We start from the raw sequence: 25,576 nt of genomic DNA on the forward strand, positions 1-25,576 counted from the left end.
CACCAACTAACTAACAATTCCCCTTACAGAAGAGATACCCCCACATATACCAAGCTGGAGTCAGACTTATCTATATGGTTGACAGTGCCGAGAGACAAATTACAGAATAGGTATAATGGCCTCATACACAGAACAAACTAGTGTTATCTCTGCGTATAACTACACAAGGACAAGGACCCTGAAACACTATCTGGCTAACTTCAAGAAGAGATATTGCACAGCATTGAATAGCACATGTGTTGATCATCAATGGTTTCTTTCAGAGAAAACAGCCCGCTATGATTAACTCTGTGTTAACCCTTTACATACTTTATCACAGAAGGTGTAGAATCGTTATGGGTACAGCTAAGAAACTACAAGGTAGAAAATATATATAGGCCCCTGAACGGTGACAAAGATGTGGGTTAAAAATTACAACAGGAGATAGAAAAGGCATGTTAAAAGGGCAAAGTTACGATAGTCATGGAGGATTTCAATATGCAAGTAGATTGGGAAAATCAGGTTGGTGCTGCATCCCAAGAGGGGGAGTTTGTAAAATGCCTACAAGATGGCTTTTTAAAGCAGCTCGTGCTAGAGCCCACTAGGGGATCAGCTATTCTAGATTGGTTGTTGTGCAATGAACTGGAATTGATTAGAGAATTTAAAGTAAAAGAACACTGAGAGGACAGTGATCATAATATGTTAGAATTCACCCTGCAACTTGAGAGGGAGAAGTTATACTCAGGTGTATCAGTATTACAGGTGAGTAAAGGGAATTAGAGAGGCATGAGAAAGCAGCTGGCTGAAGTTGATTGGAAGGGGTCTCTCACAGGGATGATGGCAGAGCAGCAATGACTGGAATTTCAGGGAGAAATTCAGAAGGTGCAGGATAGATACATCTCAAAGAAGTAGTAATATTAAAGCAGTATAATGCAACCATAGATGACAAGGGAAGTCGGAGCCAACATAAAAGCCACAGACAGGGCATATAATGGAGCAAAAAGTAGTGGGAAGTTAGAGAATTGGGAAGCTTTTAAAAACCAGCAGAAGATAACAGAAGGCAACTTAAAAAGTCATAAAGGAAAAGACAATATGAAGGAGAGCCAGCCAGTAATATTAAAGAGGATAGCAAAAGTTTCTTCAGGTGAATAAAGAGTAAAAGAGAGGTGAGAGTACATATTGGACCGCTGATAAATGATGCTGGACAGGTAGTAATGGGGAACAAAGAAATGGTGGACAAACTGAATATCTTGTTTTCACTGTGGAACACACTAGCAGTATGCCAGAAGTTTGGGAGAGTCAGGAGGCAGAAGTGAGTAAACTTGGCATTACTAGGGAGAATGTGCTTGGAAACTGAAAGGGGTGACTGAAGAGATTGTGGAGGCATAAGTAGTGATCTTTCAAAAATCGATAGATTCTGGCATGGTTCCAAAAGACTGGAAATTTGCAAATGTCACTGTCCTTCAAGAAGGAGAGGCAGAAGAAAGGAAATTATAGGCTAGTTAGTCTGACCTCAGTGGTTGGGAAGACCTTGGAGTTGATTGTTACGGGTGTGTGTTCAGGGTATTTGGAGGTACATGATAAAATAGGCCGAAGTCAGCATGGTTTCCTTAAGGGAAAATCTTGCCAGATAAATCTGTTGAAATTCTTTGAAGAAATGACAAGCAGAACAGACAAAAGAGAATCAGTGGATGTTATGTAATTGGATTTTCAAAAGGCCTTTGACAACATGCTGCACATGAGCCTTATTGACAAAATTAAGAGCCCATGGTATTACAGAAAAGATACCAGCATAGATAGAGCATTGGCTGATTGGCAAAAGTCAAAAAGAGGGAATAAAGGCAGACTTTTCTAGTTGGCTGCCAGTGACTAGTGGTGTTCCATAGGAGTCTGTATTGGGACCACTTCTCTTTATACTAAGTCAGTGATTTGGATTACAGAATTGATGGTTTTGTTTCCAGGTTTGCAGATGATACAAAGATGGATGGAGAAGCAGGTAGTGTTGAGGAAGCAGTGAGGCTGCAGAAGGACTTAGTTTTGGAGAATGGGCAAAGAAGTGGCAGGGGAAATACAGTGTCAGAAAGACTTTGGTAGAAAAAGTAAAAGCATAGACTATTTTCTAAATAGAGAGCAAGCTCAAAAATTGGAGGTGCAATGGGACATGTGAGTCCTTATGCAGGATTCCCTAAACGTTAATTTGCAAGTTGAGTTGGTAGTGAGAAAGGCAAATGATTCCAGGACTGAAAGAGTTACCATACGAGGACCAATTGATGGCTCTGGATCTATTTCGACTGCAGTTCGGAAGAATGAGGGGGGAATCTCACTGAAACCTATTGAGTGTTGAAAGACCTAGATAGAGTGGATGTGGAGGTGATGTCTCCTGTGGTGGGGGTGTCTAGGACCAGAGGGCACAGTCTCAAAATAGAGGGACATCCTTTTAAAATGGAATGCCTTTAGCCAGAGAGTGGTGCATCTGTGGAATTCGTTGCCACAGGTATATTTAAGACAGAATTTGAAAGATTCTTGATTAGTCAGTTCATGAAGAGATATGGGGGAAGGCAGGAGATTGGGGCTGAGAAGGAAATGGTTCAGCCATGATGAAATAGCAGAACAGATTTGATGAGCCAAATAGCCTTATTCTGCTCCTGTGTCTTATGGTCTTGTAATCTTATAAGGTGACTGACAGGAAATGATTTAGGTAATGGTGGTGGTGGAGTGTAAAGTGGTGGATTAGTCAATGGAGGTATTAATCAGCCTTATTGCTTGGGAAAGTTACAGATTTTGAGTCTGGTGGTTCTGGCATGAAAGCTATGTAGCCTCCTCCTTAATGGGTGTGGGACTAAACAATCTAGGACAGGGGTCAGCAACCTTTACCACTGAAAGAGCCACTTGGACCCGTTTCCCACAGAAAAGAAAACACTGGGAGCCCCAAAACCCGTTTGACATTTAAAATGAAATAACACTGCATACAACGTTTTGTTTTGCCTTTATGCTATGTATAAACAAACTATAATGTGTTGCATTTATGAAATTGATGAACTCCTGCAGAGAAAACGAAATTACATTTCTGCATGCAACAAAAACATTTTGAACTCCGAAAAAAAGACGTTGGGTTGAAGGTTACTTTTAAGTAAAATACTCAACGTCTATTTGAGTCCTTCTTGTATTTATGAAAAACGCCAAACTTAAATTTGCCGCCAGCAGCAAACCAAAAATAATGTCAGCCAGCTGTCAACCTGAAAAATAAAAGGACTATTTCACTGAACAATGAAAACATATGAATATACGTAAAATATTAGGCAATTAAAATATTTATCATACTTGGTCAGGTTGACTCACACCTGACAATGCAGTCGTATTCAGTAGGGATGGATCGATGCTTAGGGGAGTGACCGGGAAGGATAATGTGTTTTTTTCCTCTCTGAACTCACAGAAGCGTTTCCCAAACGATGTTTGCAATGCGATGATTGCAGAATGTAAATACTCCGAATTTATCATGTCGTGACCTTGTTTGAACTCTCTCAAATTGGGGAAGTGAGACAATGTGCCTTTCTGTAAATCTCTGGCAAGCACTGTCAACTTGCGCTCGAATGCCAAAACATCCTCCAACATGTGCAGGGCTGTACGTCCTTTCCCCTGAAGAGCTGTGTTCAGCGTGTTCAGGTGCGCTGTCATGTCTACCATGAAGTGTAGCTTTTCCAGCCACTCTGGCTGTTCCAGCTCAGGAAAGGTGAGCCCTTTGCTGCCCAGGAAAGTTTTCACTTCTTCCAGACACGCGACAAAGCGTTTCAGCACCTCCCCTCTGGACAGCCAGCGATAAAAACACGTTGTAGCGGTGTGCTACACGCAGTCAGTAAACTGCAGTCAAAGATAGCTTTATTCGAACTAAACAGCCTTGCTTTTAAGCCTCCCTCAACCCGCCCCCCATGGGCGCGGATGCTGCAAAAGACACGTACTCACAAACCCCCGTAGGCTATCTCCCTTAGCCTGAACGCTGGCTAATTGTGAGCCGGTTCCAATGTCGCCACAACATCTTATTTAGATTGTACAAGATCACCATAATCTTCAAATTTAGAATTACATTTCAAAAACTAACAAACATTTTAATTAAAATACATTTTAATTAAATACTGACCAATTATTTCCCAAAGCAACAGGGAGCCGCAGCACAGACGTAAAAGAGCCACATGTGGCTCCGGAGCCGCGGGTTGCCGACCCCCGATCTAGGAGAAAGGGTGGATGGGATCCTTCATGATGTAGCTGGACTTTTATAGCAGACTTTCTCTATATATGTCCTTGATGGGTGGGCTGGTGCCAGTGATGCGTTAGGCAGTTTTAACTAACCATTGTAGAGCCTTCCCATCCAGTGAGATGAACAACAAAAACAAAATCATTGATGAAAGTTGGAAAGCAACGGGAAGGCCTTGTTTTGCACTGATGCCAAAACCCACATGAGTGCAAATCAGAAAAACAAGTATTTACTGCTATCTTTAGCTGGAAAAGCTGAGTGGATAAGGCATCTTGATCTTCATATCAGATCCCATCATAACAAATGAGAATATATGTTCAAGATGGCACCAAATTGTGTGACTAATGGCAGCTTCCTGCAGACAGTTCACAAAACTACTTTTACTTCTTTCAAATATGATTCTGCTAATAAGCTGTGTATGATTGGTCCCTGTGATTTACATCTTGATGGTATGTTTTTGAGCCAATTGAGCAATCTAGCGCTTTGCTGTTTCTGTGGGTGTTTGGTGAGGATGGGAGTGGAGTGTGCAGCCTGGTGGTCTGAACGTAGGGTTCAAGTCTATTGCTTCTCTCTGATTGAGACATTGAACAAGGTTGTGTTACCTGTCTCATGAGTTTCTCATGAGCATGATATAATTGTCTCATGATATTGGTATGAGGTAATTGTCTTGTGATATTGGTATGATGTAATTGTCTCCTGATAGTGGGGTGATGTGATGTCACATGATGGCATGTTCCAGCTGGTATAAAAGGGGAGACCGTAGTTTGTTGGGTAGTTGTATTGTTGGGGAGTCGCAGTTGGTGACTCCCCAACATTTGGAGAAGGAAGTCAGAGGATCAGAACGGGAGTGCGGCGGGAGCCATTTTGATATTTTTCTTATTCTCATCGGAGTCAAGAGAGGCGGGACTGCGCAGGCGTGTGATGTCGGGCAGTGGAGTGGGGAAGATTTAAAAAGGACACAGCCTTAAACAGCAGGCAGCGTCGTTTGCGGGCAGCAGAGTGAGCCGGGAGCAGAGTGTAAGCTGAAGGGCTTTGGCTCAACGGGCTTAGGTGGAAGCAGGCGAGGCAAGGTAAGTTTAGGTTTCAGTTTTTCCTGTTATTTGAGGAAAGGGGACGTATGAGTCTGGAGGCAGCTTGTTTTTCTCGGTGTTGGATGTGGGAGGTCCTAGAGTCTCCTAGCCTCCCGGACGTCCACATCTGTGTCAGGTGCGCCGAGCTGCATGTCCTAAGGGACCGAGTTGGGGAACTGGAGCTACAGCTTGAAGACCTTCATCTGGTCAGGGAGAGTGTGGAGTTGATAGAGAGGAGTTACACGCAGGTGGTCACACTGGGGCAATGGGAGGCAAACAGGTGGGTCACGGTTAGGAGAGGGAAGGGGAAGAATCAGGTACTAGAGAGTACCCCAGTGGCTGTACCCCTTGACAATAAGTACTCCTGTTTGAGTACTCTTGGGGGGGGGGGGGGGGGGGGGGGGAACGACAGTCTACCTGGGGGAAGCAACAGTGGCTGTGTCTCCAGCACAGAGTCCGGCCCTGTAGCTCAGAAGGGTAGGGAAAGGAAGAGGAAGGCAGTAGTAGTAGGGGACTTGATAGTTAGGGGGTCAGATAGGCAATTCTGTGGACACAATCAGGAGACCAGATGGTAGTTTGCCTCCCTGGTGCCAGGGTCCGGGAAGTTTCTGATCGCGTCCAAGATATCCTGAAGCGGGAGGGTGAGGAGCCAGAGGTCGTGGTACATGTAGGTACCAATGACATAGGTAGGAAAAGGGAAGAGGTCCTGAAAGGAGAATATAGGGAGTTAGGAAGGCAGTCGAGAAGAAGGACCGCAAAGGTAGTAATCTCGGGTTTACTGCCTGTGCCATGCAACAGTGAGAGTAGGAGTGGAATGAGGGGAAGGATAAATGCGTGGCTGAGGGATTGGAGCAGGGGGCAGGGATTCAAGTTTCTGGATCATTGGGACCTCTTTTGGGGCAGGTGTGACCTGTACAAAAAGGACGAGTTACACTTGAATCCCAGGGGGACCAATATCCTGGCGGGAAGGTTTAATAGAGCTGTTCAGGAGGGTTTAAGCTATTTTGGCAAGAGGATGGGAACCGGAATGATGGAGCAGAGGAGAGGGAAAACAGAAATAGATCTAAGGTAGTGAGCAGTAAGGATGTCAGGAAGGACAGGCAGGTGATGGAGCAAATTTGCAGCCATTGGGATGAGTTGCAGTCTCAGGATGATATGTTGAAAGCCATGGACAGAGTGGATGTGGCAAAGTTGTTTCCCATTGTGGGGGAGTCTCATACAAGAGGACATGACTTGGGGATTGCAGGGCGCCCATTCAGAACAGAGATGCCAGAGGGTGGTGAGTCTATGGAATTTGTTGCCACAGGCAGCAGTGGAGGCCAAGTCATTGAGTGTATTTAAGGCAGAGATTGATAGGTTTCTGAGTAGTCAGGGCATCAAAGGTTATGGTGAGAAGGCGGGGGAATGGGACTAAATGGGAGATTGGATCAGCTCATGATGAAATGGTGGAGCAGACTTGATGCGCCGAATGGCTGACTCCTGCTCCTTTGTCTTATGGTCTATGGCGGGGGTCGGCAACCTGCGGCTCCCGAGCCATTTGTGGCTCTTTCACCTCTGTGCTGCGGCTCCCTGTGGCTTTGGGAAATAATTGGTCAGTATTTAATTAAAATGTATTTTATGTTAGTTTGTTAGCTTTTGAAATGTAATTATGGTGATCTTGTACAACCTAAGTGTAGCGACACATTTCCTGCCACATCCGAAACGGCTCACAATTAGCCAGCATTCCGGCTAAGGGAGATAGCCTACGGGGGTTTGTGAGTACGCGTCTTTTGCAGCATCTACGTCCATGGGGGCTGGGTTGAGGGAAGCTGAAAAGCAAGGCTGTTTAGTTCGAATAAAGCTATCTTTGACTGCAGTTTACTGACACCGCTACAACGTGTTTTTATCACTGGCTGTCCAGACGGAAGGTGCTGAAACGCTTTGTCGCGTGTCTGGAAGAAGTGAAAACTTTCCTGGGCAGCAAAGGGCTCACCTTTCCTGAGCTGGAACAGCCAGAGTGGCTGGAAAAGCTACACTTCATGGTAGACATGACAGCGCACCTGAACACGCTGAACACAGCTCTTCAGGGGAAAGGACGTACAGCCCTGCACATGTTGGAGGATGTTTTGGCATTCGAGCGCAAGTTGACAGTGCTTGCCAGAGATTTACAGAAAGGCACTTTGTCTCACTTCCCCAATTTGAGAGAGTTCAAACAAGGTCACGACATGATAATTTCGGAGTATTTACATTCTGCAATCATCGCAATGCAAACATCGTTTGGGAAACGCTTCTGTGAGTTCAGAGAGGAAAAAAACACATTATCCTTCCCGGTCACTCCCTTAAGCATCGATCCTTCCCTACTGAATACGACTGCATTGGCAGGTGTGAGTCAACCTGATCTTGAGATGGAACTGGCCGACATAGCCGACAAAGACATATGGGTGTCCAAGTTTAGACGCTTGACAGCAGACCTTGAAGATGTTGCCCGTCAGAAGGCCGTTCTTGCTCAGAAACACAAATGGAGTGATATTGAAAACCTCACAGATGACAGCTTGCGATCCTGTGTAAAGATGAAGGTGACATCATACAGCCCTGATGTGCAGACGCTGTGCGCTGAGGTCCAGGAGCAGAAATCCCATTAACCAAGTATGATAAATATTTTAATTGCCTATTATTTTACTTATATTCATATTTTTTCATTGTTCAGTGAAATAGTCCTTTCATTTTTCAGGATGACAGCTGGCTGACGTTATTTTTGGTTTGCTGCTGGCGGAAAATTTAAGTTCGGCATTTTTCATAAATACAAGAAGGACTCAAATAGACATTGAATATTTTACTTAAAAGTAACTTTCAACCCAATGTCTTTTTTTCGGAGTTCAAAATGTTTTTGTTGCATGCAGAAATGTAATTTCGTTTTCTCTGCAGGAGTTCATCAATTTCATAAATGCAACACATTATAGTTTGTTTATACATAGCATAAAGGCAAAAAAAACGTTGTATGCAGTGTTATTTCATTTTAAATGTCAAACGGGTTTTGCGGCTCCCAGTGTTTTCTTTTCTGTGGGAAACGGGTCCAAGTGGCTCTTTCAGTGGTAAAGGTTGCTGACCCCTGGTCTATGGTTATGTAATCATAGAATGGGAGAGAGAGAGTCAAAAGAGAGAGAGAGAGTGAAGAATTACCAGCTTCATACGAACCCTAAGTATTGGGTAGAAATCAACGGTGTTCTGTGTGTCTCAAAGTGATTGACATGGATTGTGGCACACACTTTTCGTTAACCCCCGCATGGTCTCGGGTGTTGTGTGGTGACCACCTCCGTCGAAAGGTCAGTTACTTTGAGAAATCTTATTCTTCAGGATCTCTTCCGAAAAGGCATTTCTCGGCTGGGATCTACGTCAACGGTTTCGTCTTTTCTTGAAGAATTGCTCATCGCTGGTTCAGGAAGTCTCTCCTCTCACTTACTTTATGAATCATATGGACTTATCCAACTACCACTTTAAGACTCTGCTTGAGTAAGATCTGTTAAGAATTGTCTCTAAGTTCAACTGTTTGATAACTATAGACGCATAACACTGTTAACTTCCATTTAAGTTGGTTGTTTGTTTACTTTTCTATATTAATGAGTAGAAGTTAATAAATTTTGTTGTTTATTTATAAAAACCCGACTCATTTTCATATCTATTGCTGCTGGTGCATAATAGTTGAAATTTATGAAGACGAGTGGAAGATGGATGGGTGTTCAGCACCATCTGCCTGCATTTGATGTTTTTCTCTCCCTCTCACTAGTTGCTAACAAAGGAAAGTGCAGGAGTCTTGGGATCCAATGTGGCAAGGATTGATTAGCAAGGCTTGTGGTTGTGGACTCATTTTGGGGGACTTTGAGATTCATGTTGCTTTCTGGGTACTCTTTTTTTTGCTGTTCTTGAGCAGTTTGACGGGGTGATCAATGCAGACTGGGGCACTTTAGTGAAGACTAGCTCTGCAGCTTGCATTCGGCTATCATCATGGCACTGAACTGAACTAAACTTAATACTGGACTCCTGGTTTGATGTTGAATGTGTTGTTCATTCGCTTTTTGATTTTTTTTATCGTGCATAGGGTGTTCAATGTTTTTCTTTGAATGGGTTCCATGGTGTTTCTATGTTTCTTGGCTCCCTGTTGGAAGATGAATCTCTGAGTTGTATTCTGTATGTACTTTGAATCTTTACATTCTCTTTACTCCACATATTAAGCACAACTCTACTGAATACAATAGCTATGAAATAGCAATATTTGAGAAGCATTCCTGATACCCTACTTAAAACTGAATTGTGCCAAGTGCCCAAAAGCAGATCACATGCTATCTGAAAAGAGATGGAAGATTGCTAGAAGTTGATCATTTGTTCATCAACAACCTGCATGGTCATGCTCCATTAGAGTCCCATGAGGACTAACCACTCGGTATCTCATTACAGCTTTAGCCACCTCCAGACGAAGCAGATAAAGTTCAGAGGTGTGAAAAGGTTGACTGCCCTTAGCATCAAGCTAGAATTTGACAAAATGTTAAGGGGCATGGGCAAACTAGAAGTCAATAGGAATTGAGGAACACTGTCATTGGTGCTATTTTTCTTTGAGGCTCCATTGACCATAAACTTAATGAGACCAGCCACATAAATACTTTGGCTGGAACTGTAGGCCAGAGACTAGGTATTCTGTGCCAAGTGATTTACCTGCTGACTCCTTATGTAAAGCATTTGCCATTTGTAATGTCCAATATTCTTCCTTTACATGGATGCAATATTAACATTCAAGGAGCTCAACACCATATAGAACAAAATGACAAGATTTGGAACCTTGCTACCTACCATTCTGAAAGCCAGGCTGACTATCCCTAATTAGTCCCTGTCTATACAAATTCTCATATGTCCAGTTCCTTAGAATAACTTACAAGAATAACGTTTCTACTTCTGATGTCAGGCTCACCGGCCTATTTCCTGGTTTATTCTTAGAGCCTTCTCCTTTCTTAGGTGGAACAACATTAGCTATCTTCCAATCTTCTGGTACCTCACCTGTCGCTAAGGATGATTTAAATATCTCTGCTAGTTCTCCTGCAATTTCTACACTTCCCTCCCACAGGATCCAATGGAACACCTTGTCAGGCCTTGGGGATTTATCCACCCGAATTTGCCTTAAGACTGCAAACACCTCCTCTGATGTAATCTGTATAGAGTCAAAAACCTCGCTGCTGTTTTGCTTCATTTCTATAGTTTGTGTATCTGTCTGCCGAGGAAATACAGATGCAAAAATTCCATTTAAGATCTCTCACATCTCTTTTAGCTCCACGCATAGATTACTATTTTGATCTTACAGAGGACCAATTTTTTTTCCCTTGCAATCCTTTTGCTCTTAACATATCTGTAGAAGCCACTAGTATTCTCTTTCAAACTCAAGAAAAAACCTGCAGGTGCTGGAAATCCAAGGCAACAAACATAAAATGCTGGAGGGTCTCAGCAGGTAAGGCAACATCTATGGAAAAGAATAAACTGTTAACATTTCAGGCCAAGACCCTTCTTCGGGACTGGGGGAAAGAAAAGATGAAAAGTCAGAGTAGGGAGTGGACGAAGAGGTACAAGGTGGCAGGCGATGGGTGAAATCGGGAGGAGGAGTGGTAAAATAAAGAGCTGGGAAGTTGATTAGTAAAAGGACGAGAGAAGGGGGAATTTGATAGGAGAGGGTAGAAGACATGGAAGCAAGGGGAGCACCGAGGGGGAGTGATGTGCAGGTAAGGAAAAAGGTGAGAAGGAAGCGGGAATGGAGTGGGGGGTGTTACCTGTCGCGTGAGTTTCTTGTGAGCATGATGTAATTGTCTTGTGATATTGGTATGATGTGATAGTGGGGTGATGTGATGTCATATGATGGCATGCCCCGCTGGTATAAAAGGGGAGACAATAATTTGTTGCGTTGGTATTTCGTTGGGAGTCGCAGTCGGTTACGTAATCATAGAAGGAGGGAGAGAGAGAGTGAAGAAATACCAGCTTCGTGTGAACCCAAAGAATTGGGTAAAAATCAATGGCGTTCTGTATGTATCAAAGTGATTGCCGTGAAGTGTGGCACACACTTTTGGTTAACCCCTGCAAGGTTTCGGGTATGTGGTGACTACCTCCGGCGAAAGGTCAGTTACTTTGAGAAATCTTATTCTTCGGGTTCTCTTCAGAAAAGGCATTTAGCGGCTGGGATCTGTGTCAACAGTTTGATCTTTCTTCAAGCATCAATCCAAAGCTGGTTCGGGAAGCTTCTCCTCTCCCTTACTTTATGAATCATATGGACTTATTAAACTACCACTTTAAGACTGTGCTTGAATAAGAATTGTCAAGAATTATCTCTGAATTCGACTGTTTGATAACTAGACACATAACACTGTTAACTTCCGTTTAAGTTAGTCGTTTGTTTACTTTTCGATGTTTTTGAGTAGAGGTTAATAAATTTCATTGTTTATTTATAAAAACCTGACTCAACTTCATATCTACTGCTGCTGGTGCATAACAGGGGCAATTACAGGAAGTTCAAGAAATCAATATTCATCCCATCATGTTGAAGGTTACCCAGATACCTTAGTGTGGCCTGAATCACGGCAATTAGGTCATCCATCTTTAGCTCTGGTTTCCTAATGCAGTCAGCAAGAAGCTATGGCCACATGCACTTCTCCAGGTGTAATTATCAGGGACACTAATGACTACAACCACAAAAAGAGCATTATTTTAACAAGAAAGAGCACAATCAGCATAAGCAAAAACAAGTGCTTCTAAGTGCTCAAACTGAGCATAGTATTGCTATACTGAGATAATGATTAGAGTTTTGTAGGTTGGTTCAAAAGCCGAATGCTTTAAAGATCCTGCTTGATTAATTTCTCATTGTCAAGTGCAAATTGGAAATGCACAATGTATCAGAACATTTCCTAAATATATGGTACAGTTGACCTTCACTAATCCAACTACCTGTAAACCAGTTCCTGACCTTTCCTGAGCTGGAACAGCCAGAGTGGCTGGAAAAGCTACACTTCATGGTAGACATGACAGCGCACCTGAACATGCTGAACACAGCTCTTCAGGGGAAAGGACGCACAGCCCTACACATGTTGGAGGATGTTTTGGCATTCGAGCGTAAGTTGACAGTGCTTGCCAGAGATTTACAGAAAGGCACATTGTCTCACTTCCCCAATTTGAGAGAGTTCAAACAAGCTCACGACATGATAAATTTGGAGTATTTACATTCTGCAATCATCGCAATGCAAACATCGTTTGGGAAACGCTTCTGTGAGTTCAGAGAGGAAAAAAACACATTATCCTTCCCGGTCACTCCCCGAAGCATCGATCCATCCCTACCGAATACGACTGCATTGGCAGGTGTGAGTCGACCTGATCTTGAGATGGAACTGGCCGACATAGCCGACAAAGACATATGGGTGTCCAAGTTTAGACGCTTGACAGCAGACCTTGAAGATGTTGCCCGTCAGAAGGCCGTTCTTGCTCAGAATCACAAATGGAGTGATATTGAAAACCTCTCCTAACCGGACAAACGTGTTCGAAACATGGAATGCTATCCCCGACATTTATGTAAACATTAAAAAGTATGCGCTTGGAGTCCTGTCGATCTTTGTATCCACATATGTATGTGAGCAGGTGTTTTCCAACATGAACTTTATTAAAAACAAACATCGCGCACGCCTCACAGATGACAGCTTGCGATCCTGTGTAAAGATGAAGGTGCCCTGATGTGCAGACGCTGTGCGCTGAGGTCCAGGAGCAGAAATCCCATTAACCAAGTATGATAAATATTTTAATTGCCTATTATTTTACATATATTCATATTTTTTCATGGTTCAGTGAAATAGTCCTTTTATTTTTCAGGTTGACAGCTGGCTGACGTTATTTTTGGTTTGTTGCTAGCAGAAAATTTAAGTTCAGCGTTTTTCATAAATACAAGAAGGACTCAAATAGACATTGAGTATTTTACTTAAAAGTAACCTTCAACCCAACGTCTTTTTTTCGGAGTTCAAAATGTTTTTGTTGCATGCAGAAATGTAATTTCGTTTTCTCTGCAGGAGTTCATCGATTTCATAAATGCAACACATTATAGTTTGTTTTTACATAGCATAAAGGCAAAAAAAAACGTTGTATGCAGTGTTATTTCATTTTAAATGTCAAACGGGTTTTGTGGCTCCCAGTGTTTTCTTTTCTGTGGGAAACGGGTCCATATGGCTCTTTCAGTGGTAAAGGTTGCTGACCCCTGCTTTGGAAGCTCAACTGTATGTATGTTAATTCCTGTACATTAACCTGTACCCTTTGTTTTATCTGTGCCTGTACAGTATATTACTTTATTAAAATTTCACTTGCTACTCATTTAATATTTCTGTTTCATTATTATCTAACTTGTACTGATTTACATGATATTTTAAAGATATGATGAGGCAGTTAACTATTGCTTAATGTGATCCTTCTGTAATTCAACATCTTCACTAACCCGGCACTCCTCAGGTTCCAATGGTGCTGGATTATAGAAGGTTGACCTGTATTTAATTTGGACAAGAATATCAAATCAGGCTTTCGGTGAATGTCATACTGATCTGTAAATATTACTGCTGTTGCATAGCTTATACTTTCTGTTTGTTAGAGAATGTCGAGATTTCTTCAAACACTTTATTGAATTTTTTCTGTATTTGCTGTATTCTCAATATACATTTTCTTTTTGATGTTTGATGTTAATTTTTCTACTCTTTTGCAGGTGGACTAGATCATGGAAGGATTACTTCACTACATCAATCCAGCACATGCCATCTCTCTCCTGAGTGCTCTCAATGAAGATCGTCTAAAAGGCCAGCTGTGTGATGTAGTCCTAATTGTTGGTGACCACAAATTCCGGGCCCATAAGAATGTTCTGGCTGCCAGCAGTGATTACTTCCGGGCTTTATTTACTAAGAAAGAGAACGAGAGCCAGTCAGTCTTCCAGCTGGATCTCTGTGAAGCACCTATTTTTGAAAATGTTCTGAATTACATCTACTCTTCATCCCTCTTCATAGAGAAGAAAAGTCTAGCAGCCATCCATAATCTAGGTGGTGACCTTGGTATCTCTTTTCTCACCAGCATCCCATCGCAGACACCTCAGATTTCTTGCACACCAGGTCCTACTAAAAAGCTGAGTAAAGTCGATGATGGCAGTAGCTCCCAGCCACGAAGTGTCATTGTATGTCAGAGTCGCAATGACCTTGATAAAAATAGCAACGAGTCTGAAGCAAAGGGTGGTGATTCCACTCAGAAAAAGGAAACATCAGAGGAAGAACCAAGACACAGTATTAAATCCTCATCTTTGATGAATGCCTTAAGAGCAAATTCTAGTGCTGTGGCTAGAGATGTTGAGACGACTCATCTATTGGAAGATAAAGGACAACCAACGTTAAAGGATATGCCAAGTACTTCAGGCAACACAAAATACCACGAAGCCATCAAATCTTTGGAAGAACGAAATGGTAGGATGAGATTTTGGTGGGATAGGAAAAGTTCCATGAGCATGGATGGCACTTCGAGTTTCACTGGCAATGTTTCTGATACAAGGCAAAGTCTGACTGACCTCCTGGTTAATGGAAAGCCTTTGTCTAGGCCACAACTAACACCTGCATTCTCATTTCATGGAACCACAGGATTTGCATATTCCCAACAAAAATCTGGGCACACAGTAAATCCTGGTATGATGGAAGAGAATAATTTGTTGTATTATACCAAGGTGGGGCCCACAGTTCAACCTCCAAGATTGCAGTCTAATAGCCAGAGTGTTGTCAGCAGTGGTCCACTAGTGAAAAGTTTACTTCGGAGGTCATTGTCAATGGATAGTCAGGTCCCTTGTTACTCTTCTCCTCTTGATCAGAAACTGAACTATGGATCATCATCAGTGTGTAAGCCTGAACCACTGGAGTTGGCCTGCGATGTATCATCTCAAAAGCTGTTAAATGCAGATACAATAAAGCAACAGCTTCAAAAAGATATGCCTCAGGTTGGGCAGACGTGTCGTCCAAAACAACTTGGTGTATCTCGGCCTGCAGATGCTGAGGTCATCGCATTATCAACAGCTGTTAAAGTGAAAACAGAACCTTGTAGTCCCGTCTCAGAAACTTCTGATATAATTCGGGTTACTGTGGGAGAAACTTCACCATCTACCAGTAAAGAATTCGCAGTGAAAAATGCAGAGGGGAACAGAAGAACATCAATGCTACCAGTGAAGAGAAGATTCCAGGCTGAAAATGCAAAGTTTTCTTTTGAAAAATCAGAATCTTTCCAACATTCTCCCAAAATAACTCAAAGCTTTCTGGAAAGTTCAAGCCCTACTACAGGTGATGCTAATCCCGATTTGTTGAAGACTGATGAGAACAAGGAGGAATATTCTGATCCTGAATCAGCAGTAACTGGTAAGCAGTTCAAATGCAGGACCTGCTTCAAGATATTCCGATCTACAACAGGCCTTTTCCGCCACGTTGACATGTACCATAATCCAGATAAGCCATATGCCTGTGATATCTGCCACAAGAGATTTCTTACCAATTTCAAAGTTTGGACACACTGCCAAACACAACATGGAGTAGTTATCAATCCGTCGGCAGCCACCAGCTCTGGTCCAGTTTCAGAAGAAAAATTTCATAAGAAACTGAGTGACATGATACGTGAGAGGGAGATCAAGAAGGCCCTTTTTCACAAGTTGCGCCGCAAGCAGATCTCTCATAGTTACCCAGGGCTACGATCAGAACAAGGATTCAAAAAGAATTTGAAGTCTGTAACCAAAGGTGTATACATCTGCACAACATGTGGAAAGCTGTTCCGCTTCTTGTCGCGTTATAGACAACACATGAAGACCCATCCAGGTGAGAAGCCCTTTGTTTGCAAGCTCTATAACAAGGCTTTCAAGTCAAAAGAACAAGGTATTACTGAAAATCTGAGTGAAGATAGTACTGAACATCAGTGTGAGCATTGTAATACCAAGATGCCATCGATGGCAGAGAAGGCAAAACATGAGAGGATTTGTAGGAATGTTACTGTGTGCTGCTACTGTAGCCTTAGGTTCTGTTCCAGAGAACTAAAGCAAGAGCACGAAAGTCAGTGTGAATACAAGAAACTAACCTGCCTAGAGTGTAAACGTACATTTAAGTCCTCTTTCAGCATTTGGCGTCATCAGATCGAAGTCCACAATGAAAATACAATGGCTCCAGTAGAACAGTCTTGCTTGAATTCAGTAGGTCATAATGGTTTATTGCCAAAGGAAGGTCAGACTGAAGTTGGAGAACACTCAGTAGCCAGCCCCAGTACTTCAAAGGATGACGAAGTATGCACTGATTCTTCAGAACCTATGTATGTTGATTCTGAAGACTCCTCTTGCTTTCCTGAAGATCTGAGTGTCTCAAGTTGCAGGAATACCAACACTAAAGATGATCATCTCTCTGATGAGGTCTCTTCTAATCCCATCCATTTGGAAGGCATAGCCTCTGAATCAAACAGTTGTAGTGGGGAACCAGCAGACCTAACATACAAACGAGAACATGGACTTTGGCCATGTGAAAAATGTGGCAAGCTCTTCACACTCCATAAGCAGCTGGAGCGTCATCAGGAACTGCTGTGTGCTGTTAAGCCATTCATTTGCCATGTTTGCCATAAAGCCTTCCGTACCAACTTCCGTCTTTGGAGCCACTTCCAGTCTCACATTTCTCAGTCAGGAGAACATCTTGAAATCTCTAAACCTGCAAGAAGTCCTTCTCGTGTTCCGCCTCCTCCACCCCCGCCACCACCTCAAGAGCACTCCCCTGACCCTGAACCCTCCTCAAATCGCTCAGATAGGTCCCGCAGCCCACAGGCATCAGATACACTTTTTTCACAGGCCCCTCCTCTTGCAGCAGCTACCTTTCAAAGGCCATTCATGTGCAAATTTTGCCGCAGGACTTTCAAGACCGCTTTCAGTTTGTGGAGCCATGAACAGACACACAACTGATACAAGATTTAATTCTATGATTTCTACGGAATTCCACTAGATTTATTGAAAAGGTGCAAAGAGCATGGGCTGACTATAAGGCAATATAAATGTTTAGTATATTGAAGAGTTTGTTAAGAAAGCTGTAAAGTAATATATAAAACTGGTATTACTGATAAAAGAAAGTAAAATGTCTAGAGTTTTTAAAAAAAAATCCATCGTTGTTATTCCGGTGCTATATAGAAGCATATTTTTATGTGATGGGAGTTTACCAGTATTATATAATCTTCATTTAAATAGGACTGGATTAATACTGTTGAACCAGTTGATGCATTGAGATGGCTGCTTACAATGTGGTTTTAAAATTGAATAACATGAAGTTTAGATAATATTAAAGCAATTTTATTACATTAGCAACAACTTAATTAACAATTACTGGGTCAGTTGTTTTGACAGATTGACTGTTAGATTGGATGGAATCAAATACAATGTTGCATTTATCAGCACAGCAAAGACTACAGACACGATGGTTAAGTTCTATGGATGTGTTGCAATTCATTGTTCAATCAGTGTAGATTTAACTCATTAAAAGCTCCTTGGAATTAATTGGGATCTCCTACAACAAATGAATTGTAAACCAGTCAGGAGATTGGAGAAGGAACTGAAACATGGTTGTCAATCACTCTTTACCAGTTAGTACCGTGGATGAGAAGCTACTGCAAGCAATGGAATTTTAACTGAGGTGACTCCAAGAAATAATTTGCAACCTCCAGCCAGAAAGGGATAAAGATTATCTTTATTCATGTGCTCTCAGTCATTCAATCATTTTATACTGTACCTATTAAACAAAAAGTGCTTCCATTGTGAGATTTGAAATACACATTGAAATTCGTTTTTAAAAGTATGTTGTGATGAGGACCAGAATTAGCAGACAAGACGAATGAAAGTTCCAAATAGTTTGAGAAAGGAACCAACTACTATGTCCAAGAACCATATTAATCCTCCAACAGCATATGTGTATGTTGAAAGATGATAACTGGAACTTTAATGGGGAACAGTAGAATGGGCACAGTACTCCCACCACAAGTTCTCTTTTGTGTGATAGACAATGTTCAGGTTTGTTTGCTTAATAACTGAGTTCTTTAAGTCTATTACAATATATTCAAAGTTAGTGAAATAATGATTTGCTAATAATGACAATAAATGAGATCATGGAAGAGGATATGTCTTTCAGAATTATGTACAGAATGTCCAATCAGGCCAATTTGTAATAAATGAATAGTGTTTTTATTATAATCTGGCTTAACAGTGAAATACAATGGCACAGAAAATAGAGCATTACACTGACTTTGTTTTTGTTGAATATAATCTCAGGAAGGTCAATAGTGTAGTGCAGCAGAGTGGATAGCTCATTGCCATTGCATTTGTTTGTAAGAACTTAAATTTCCATAGAGTCTGCCAGTGACTGAAGTTGTCATTCAGTATCCTTCATTTCAGGCCATAAGTATGTTTTGCATAATAATATTTCTTTTTTTTTACATGGAATTAATAGAAAGACATCTGGTTAGTATATGTTTGACATTCAAATATGAATTATCTGACCAGAATCTGCTGTAGGGATAGTGCTGTATTGAAAACATACTGGCATGTCCAGACCAGTAAGATCATAACAGTTCTGATTTTCCTGATCTGCATCCAGTTGTGATTTACATTAAAATGATTTGAAGGACCAGATAAAGTCTTTCTCATTTTACCCAAGCAGAAAATTAGAAAGCTTCTATTAATACTGGCAGGACTATTGCTTATATCTGTAATATAATTATCAGTGCAAAATTCATCTTAATGCAGAAGAAATCGGGTAGCTTAATTTTTCATTGTAGCTAAACATTAATTCTCAGAATTGTTATTTTAAAGGACAGTATACAGTCTGCAGCTTTGGACATTTTCAGCTTAATTCTTGAGTTAATGAACTTCGTATTACCAGCATAGAATATAATTGTGTAAATCTTTATTTCCAGGTAAATGTCATTTATGGCAGTCAACAAGGAACAGAAGTCAATATATCATTCCCTATAATCTTGATAACTGATTGCTTTTAAAATTGGAACTCTAGCGCCAAATGAAGTCTTTTTAAGTTAAAAAGATCTTTCTCATAATAAAACTGCTCCACTCTTAGCTTGGAATGTAATTTTGTCAGTGTAAACACCAGTCAGCATAACAAAGACAAGGTGGCTGAAATAATTATCTATTTGTTGACAATGATACTTTCATGATTAACCAAATTAAAAAGGGAAGTTAGTTTCGAAGGTTTAAAAAATGTATTAACCTTTCATTACTTTTCCCAAATCCAGGGAATAAGAGAGCGTGTTACATTGAGGAGTAAGACGGTCTATAACTTGGAGTATCTATGTATATTACTACCCTGGTTGGCATTAGATAATTACATTGCTTGTTTTCAAAGCTGCACAGAAGATCCTACAAGTAGTAAAAAGCATTTCTATTGGCAAAAGGTAAAGAAACGGAATCATGAAATAGAGAAAGAATGGCAATGAATATAACGATCGTATTGTAGATTGCAGAAAGACAACTTTGTTATAAATACTATAGCTGATCATTATGTTTGTTTGCACTATAGCATAGATTTAATGTGCACTTTTAATTTTTTTTAATTACAAGATTTTTAGTTATGGTGACCAGGATATATAAATCAAGACTGTCAATATTGTCTCAGCTGATTGAACTTCAAGAAGAGGTTAGATTATTCTGAACAAAAAAAAATGCATAAATTGCTAAAGTTCCAAATTTTTAGAACACTTTTCTTGTCCAGGGCATCGGAAGTTTCTTTACAATAATTGAAGTACTTTCACTTTGTAATATAGGGAACATGGAAACAATTTTTCACATAGCAGTCTCTGGCAAACAGAATGAAATAATAGACAAGTAATTGTTTGTAATGCTTAATGATGATCGAATTGGCCATTTCACTAGGAGAACCAAAATTAATTGAAGTATCTTATAAGCATTTTGGAACAGTGATAAAAATAATACGTATTTTCAATCAATATAGCAAAGTTTTCATAAGTTTTGACTCTAGTTTCAAGTTCATACCCCCCAGTTGTAATTAAATCAAGGCATCCCCTAAGTCTCCGTGCTTGGATTTCAAGCTTAATAATGGATTTAATCTTAAAGAGAAAAAGTTGATGGATGATAGATAATCCATCTTCAAAGTGTTGTCTTATTTTGAAAATAGGCAATATTATTTTAATTTTGCGAGTGTCAGATATTTGCTGGTATTACATCTTCTAATTATGAATAATACTTATAGAATTTCAAGTAGAGTGGTGACAGCTGCTCCGAATAGAAGTTCCTATGTAACTGGACTAAACAATATTTGTAATATTAACACTATTGAATTCTTAGTTTTTTAAATCTACATCTTGTTGGATAAACATGATATATTAAGCAATTTATATTTCAGGAACCTTAATAGTTTAATGTAAAAATTTGAGCATAACAAAATATTATTTTGTGGAATTAGATAACATCTTCAAAACTGGTCTGTATTTCAGAAAGATTGGGTTAGACAAAAGCAAATAATGCCAATTGATCATGAAATTGAAAGTCAGTGCCACAGAAATGTCACAGAACAGAGAAGTCAGTGTTAGTGTTGTAACTAATAGTTTTTAACTAACTTAGTATATAGGTTTCAGGTTCTAATGGTATACTGTAGTGGTGTGTAGAGTTCTAGGCAGACCATAGATTTTAGACCATGCCTTGAAATTTATCCAAAAAGCAACAGAGGAAGACTTGGATATTGAAGGCAAAGCGTTAGCCCTCAGCTGTTCTTCATTGTAAGGTTCTGAATTATAAAGAAACATGATGTATTTTGGCCTGAAAAAGTGGTCTTTGAATAATAATCTTGCAAAAAAGCATTTAAGAGTGCTATAGATTAAAATTAGGATAAACATAATTGTAGGATTGATACTGATATTGGACAACTTGGGATTGGAGAGGTTTGTGTATATGTGAAATATACTTATGGGTACAATGATAATTTTTTAAAAAACAGTTGGATATAGTAGAGGAGGAACAAGTTTGGACAAAAATTCTAGTATTTTGTGAAATTTGACTCTTAAGTAATTGGAGTATGGATTAAACTTGCTTGCATCATACACTGGGGTGCTCTCTTCAGTTGCCTGATGAGATAACCATAGCCTTTTGCCAGGAGCAGATGTTGTCAGGTGGTGCTCAACCTTCATAGAGTGTTTCCACCCTAACTACTACACTCTCCAGTTGGTGGGTCAGCAGTGGTGGCCAAGTCACTGCCCATCTGCTCCTGACTTCCAGCTCAACCCCTCTCAGCTGCCCCATATCCAGCACAAGGCTCTCTCTGCTTCCTCCACCATCCTGCAAGCTGCTTGGTTCTTGCTCTTTTTATCAAGGCCCAACGCAGACAGCAACTTCCATATCGACCTTGTCAGGAACTCTTTACAGCTGATCTCCACGGGGAATAGCCATGTCAGCCATCCTTTGAACTATACTCCTGAACTCAGGAATGGTACTTCAGGGCCTTCCTCTCATGAGCCTCTTCACATTCTAGAAACAAAGCTATGCTGAACATGTCCTTACCTGAGAAATTACCTAGGGTTACCTGTAGCCCTCTATTTTTCTGAGCTCCATATACCTGCCCAGGAGTCTCTATCCCTATTGTATCGGCCTCCACCACCATCGCCTGCAGCCCATTCCACACACTCACCAGTCTCTGCGTTTAAAAATAAAAAATAAAAATGAAACTTACCCCTGTTATCTCCTCTGTACCTACTTCCAAGCACCTTAAAACTGTGTCCTCTCATGCTAGCCAGTTTAACCCTTGGAAAAAGCCTCTGACTATCCACATGATCGATGTCACTCACCATCTTATCCTCCTCTATCAAGTCACCTCTCATCCTCCGTTGCTCCAAAGAAAAAAAGGCCGAGTTCACTCAACCTATTCCATAAGGCATGCTCCCCAATCCAGGCAACATCTTTGTAAATCTCCTCTGCACCCTTTCTATGGTTTCCACATCCTTCCTTTAGTGAGCTGACCAGAACTGAGCACAGTACTCCAAGTGGGGTCTGACCAAGGCCCTATATAGCTGCAACATTACATCTCAGCTCCTAAACTCAATCCCACGAATGATGAAACCCAATGCACCGTATAGTTTCTTAACCACAGTCAACCTGTGCAGCAACTTTGAGTGTCCTGTGGACTAGGACCCCAAGATCCCTCTGATCCTCCACACTGCCAAGAGTCTTATCATTAATACTATATTCTGTCATCACACTTAACCTACCAAAATGAACCATCTCACACTTAACTGGATTGAACTCCATCTGCCACTTCTCAGCCCAGTTTTGCAGCCTATCAATGTCCTGCTGTATCCTCTGACAGCCCTCCACACTATCCACAACACTTCCAACCTTTGTGTCATCAGCAAATTTACTAACATAACCCTCCACTTCTTCATCCAGGTCATTTATAAAGGTCGCAAAGAGTAAGGGTCCCAGAACAGATCCTTGAGGCACACCACTGGTGACTGACCTCCATGCAAAATATGACCCATCTACAACCACTCTTTGCCTTTTGTGGGCAAGCCAGTTCTGGATCCACAAAGCAATTTCCCCTTGAATCCCATGCCTCCTTACTTTCTCAATCTTTCCATTGTACTGTGAGTTCCACCAAGATGATTTTCTTGTCTTAATTAGACCACAGTATGATGTCTGGTTGAAGTGTGGTTTGCACCACTTCTGGGAACTGCAGCTTCCACCCCACATTGACCCTCATCTCCCATGATTTGGCAGTTTGCAGCAGATTGATTTAGGCTCTTTGATATGACTGGTGTGGCCCTCTCCCTGATGAAAATGTCAGCAAGGGAGAACAGAACCTTCTTAGGGTGCCACCTATACCGTTCTTGTGTTAAAGCTGTTTTGTATCCTGACAGTATGTGTGCCAGTAAACCCCACTGACTACAAAGCTTGCAGATGGGGTCCTCTCTCAGACCCCATGTGTGCGGTGTAGGGAGAATGTTGTATGCAGACAGCAGAAGGAAGGAAATGTGGAAGGGCTCCAGTCTCCAAAGCTCTGCCCAAGTGATCTTGCACTTGGGAAGATCCCATTTCGACCAGGTGCCCTGTGACCCCCAACTCCACTACCTTTGATACCCAGCTTTTGTCCTCTTGGTTCCGTACCTCTGCCTGGACCAAGTCACATCTATCCCTTGCACTTGCATTCACCCATTGTAAGTGTGCAGAGCTGAGGCATTGCTGTCCCAGGAATGCATTAATGATGATGTCACTCAATTACAGGGATCTCACTGCCTGGTCTAATATTGGAGATGAGGAAGAAAAATGAAAGTTGTAGCTACCTGTTTGAAGTTTGCATGTTCTCCCTGTGACTGTCTGGTTTCACCAAGTGTTCTGGTTTCCTCCCACATCCCAAGGTTATTCTGATAGATTAAATGACCACTGGAAATGGCAAATGAATTTAACGGGAAGTTGATGGGCTAGGGTGAATAAGTTGAAGTGTTTAGGTAAATAAGAGGAAAATGGGACTGATAACATTGCTCTGCCTGGAGCAGGCATGGATCTGATAGGCCAAATAGCCTCTGTGTTATAAAAAACATTAATAATCTTGATTCTCTTTTATAAAACTCAGTCTGTTCTCTATGGTACCTGTAACTTTCTAGGCTGCAATGTACATCTGATTTATATATCATTGTTATGTACATTAGATCCAAATGTGAATTGCCTTACTTTGATTAGGATCTTGGTTCATGTTCCGCATTGTTGCTGTGAGTATAAGTCAGATATTTGATTATGCATGACAAATGATTAAATAGTCAGAGGCGTGAAATCATGTACATAGAAATTTCCAATATCTGAAAACTATATACAGTGGCACCTTTCACAATCTTAAAATTCCCAAAGTACTTTGCAGCCATCATGATATTTCTGAAGCCTTATAATTTGTTCAAGCTGTAGCCAAATTGCATACTGGAAGCTCCTACAAACAACTAGCTATGTTTTCAATTTTAGTAACATTGACAAACCTGGCGAGAAATGATTTTAAAAAAACAGTTTGAAACAATCTCATATGATCCGATGCTTTCACAGATGAATGTAGATGTTGTGTTTTAGCATCTTACCAGTATGGTGGATTCTCCATCAGCATTCTCTCAGTACTGCAGTGTGTGTCAGCTTAGATAAGACCATAAAACATGGGAGCTGAATTAGGCCATTCAGCCCATTAGGTCTCCACCATTCAATCATGGATGATTTATTATCCTTCTCGTCTTACCTTTAACTAATCAAGAACCTATCAAGCTCCACTTTAATTACAGTGCCTTGTATAGGTATTCAGCCTCCAACCCTTTGTTCACATAAATGAGTATTACAACCAGGGAATTCGATCAGTTTAACTGAGAATTTTTTATTTACGAATCACATCCTCCTTTTTCACAGTAGAGCCCCAAAATAAAAGGAAATTGTAAATCATGATAAACTTAAAAATTCAAAAACTGAAATGTCAGCAGTTCAAAAGTATTCATCCCCTTTTTCTCAGTCCTTAGTTGAACCGCCTCTCGCAGCTATTACAGCCAGTAGTCTTTTTGGGTAAGTCTTTATAACCTTTGCATAACTTGGACAAGGTTTGCTGATTCCTCCTGGTAAAATTGCTCAAGCTGTGCCAGGTTAGTTGGGGAGTGGCAATGAACAGCAATCTTGAGATCTTGCCAGAGACATTCAATCAGATTGAGGTCAGGACTCGACTGGGCCACTCAAGGACATTAGTTTTCATTGCTTGAAGCCACTGTGCTTTGGGTCATTGTCCTGCTGAATGACGAACCTCATCCCCAGTGTAAGCTTTCTGGCAAAGGCTAGCAGGTTTTTATTTAAGATCTCTCATGATTTAGCAGCATTCATCTTCCCAGCAATCCTGATTAGATTTCCAGTCTCTGTTGCTGAAACACATACCCATTGCATGATGCTAGCTCCACTATACTTCACAGTCGGAATGGTGTTACCTGGCTGATGTGCAGTATTAAATTTAAGCTACATGTACCACTTAATGTTGAGGCCAAACGGTTTGACTTTAGTCTCGTCCAACCACAAGACCTCCTTCCACATCTTTAGAGTATTTTATAAGGGACGCTTTGCAAAGTCTTTATGGGCAAAGATATGCATTTTTTTAGCCAGGGCTTCCTTGCCACGAATTTTATCTCCAGTCAATCTCTGACCTGCAGCTCCCTCAGAATGACTATTGGTGTGGCAGTAGCCTCTCTT

General features: G+C 41.1%; 1 protein-coding gene across 1 annotated transcript in view; it reads left to right on the forward strand.

The window, feature by feature from the left end:
- zbtb21 (zinc finger and BTB domain containing 21) overlaps positions 1–19,441 on the forward strand; it is a 47,392-nt gene extending 27,951 nt beyond the window's left edge. Inside the window, exon 2 of the mRNA XM_059968731.1 lies at positions 14,036–19,441. Within this exon, the coding sequence (XP_059824714.1) occupies positions 14,048–17,278 (3,231 nt within the window). The 5' untranslated portion in view covers positions 14,036–14,047 and the 3' untranslated portion in view covers positions 17,279–19,441. The remainder of the gene's footprint in view (positions 1–14,035) is intronic.
- The last annotated feature ends 6,135 nt before the right edge of the window (positions 19,442–25,576 follow it).

Source organism: Hypanus sabinus, chromosome 4 (assembly GCF_030144855.1).
Source record: "Hypanus sabinus isolate sHypSab1 chromosome 4, sHypSab1.hap1, whole genome shotgun sequence".
Taxonomy (NCBI): Eukaryota; Metazoa; Chordata; class Chondrichthyes; order Myliobatiformes; family Dasyatidae; genus Hypanus; species Hypanus sabinus.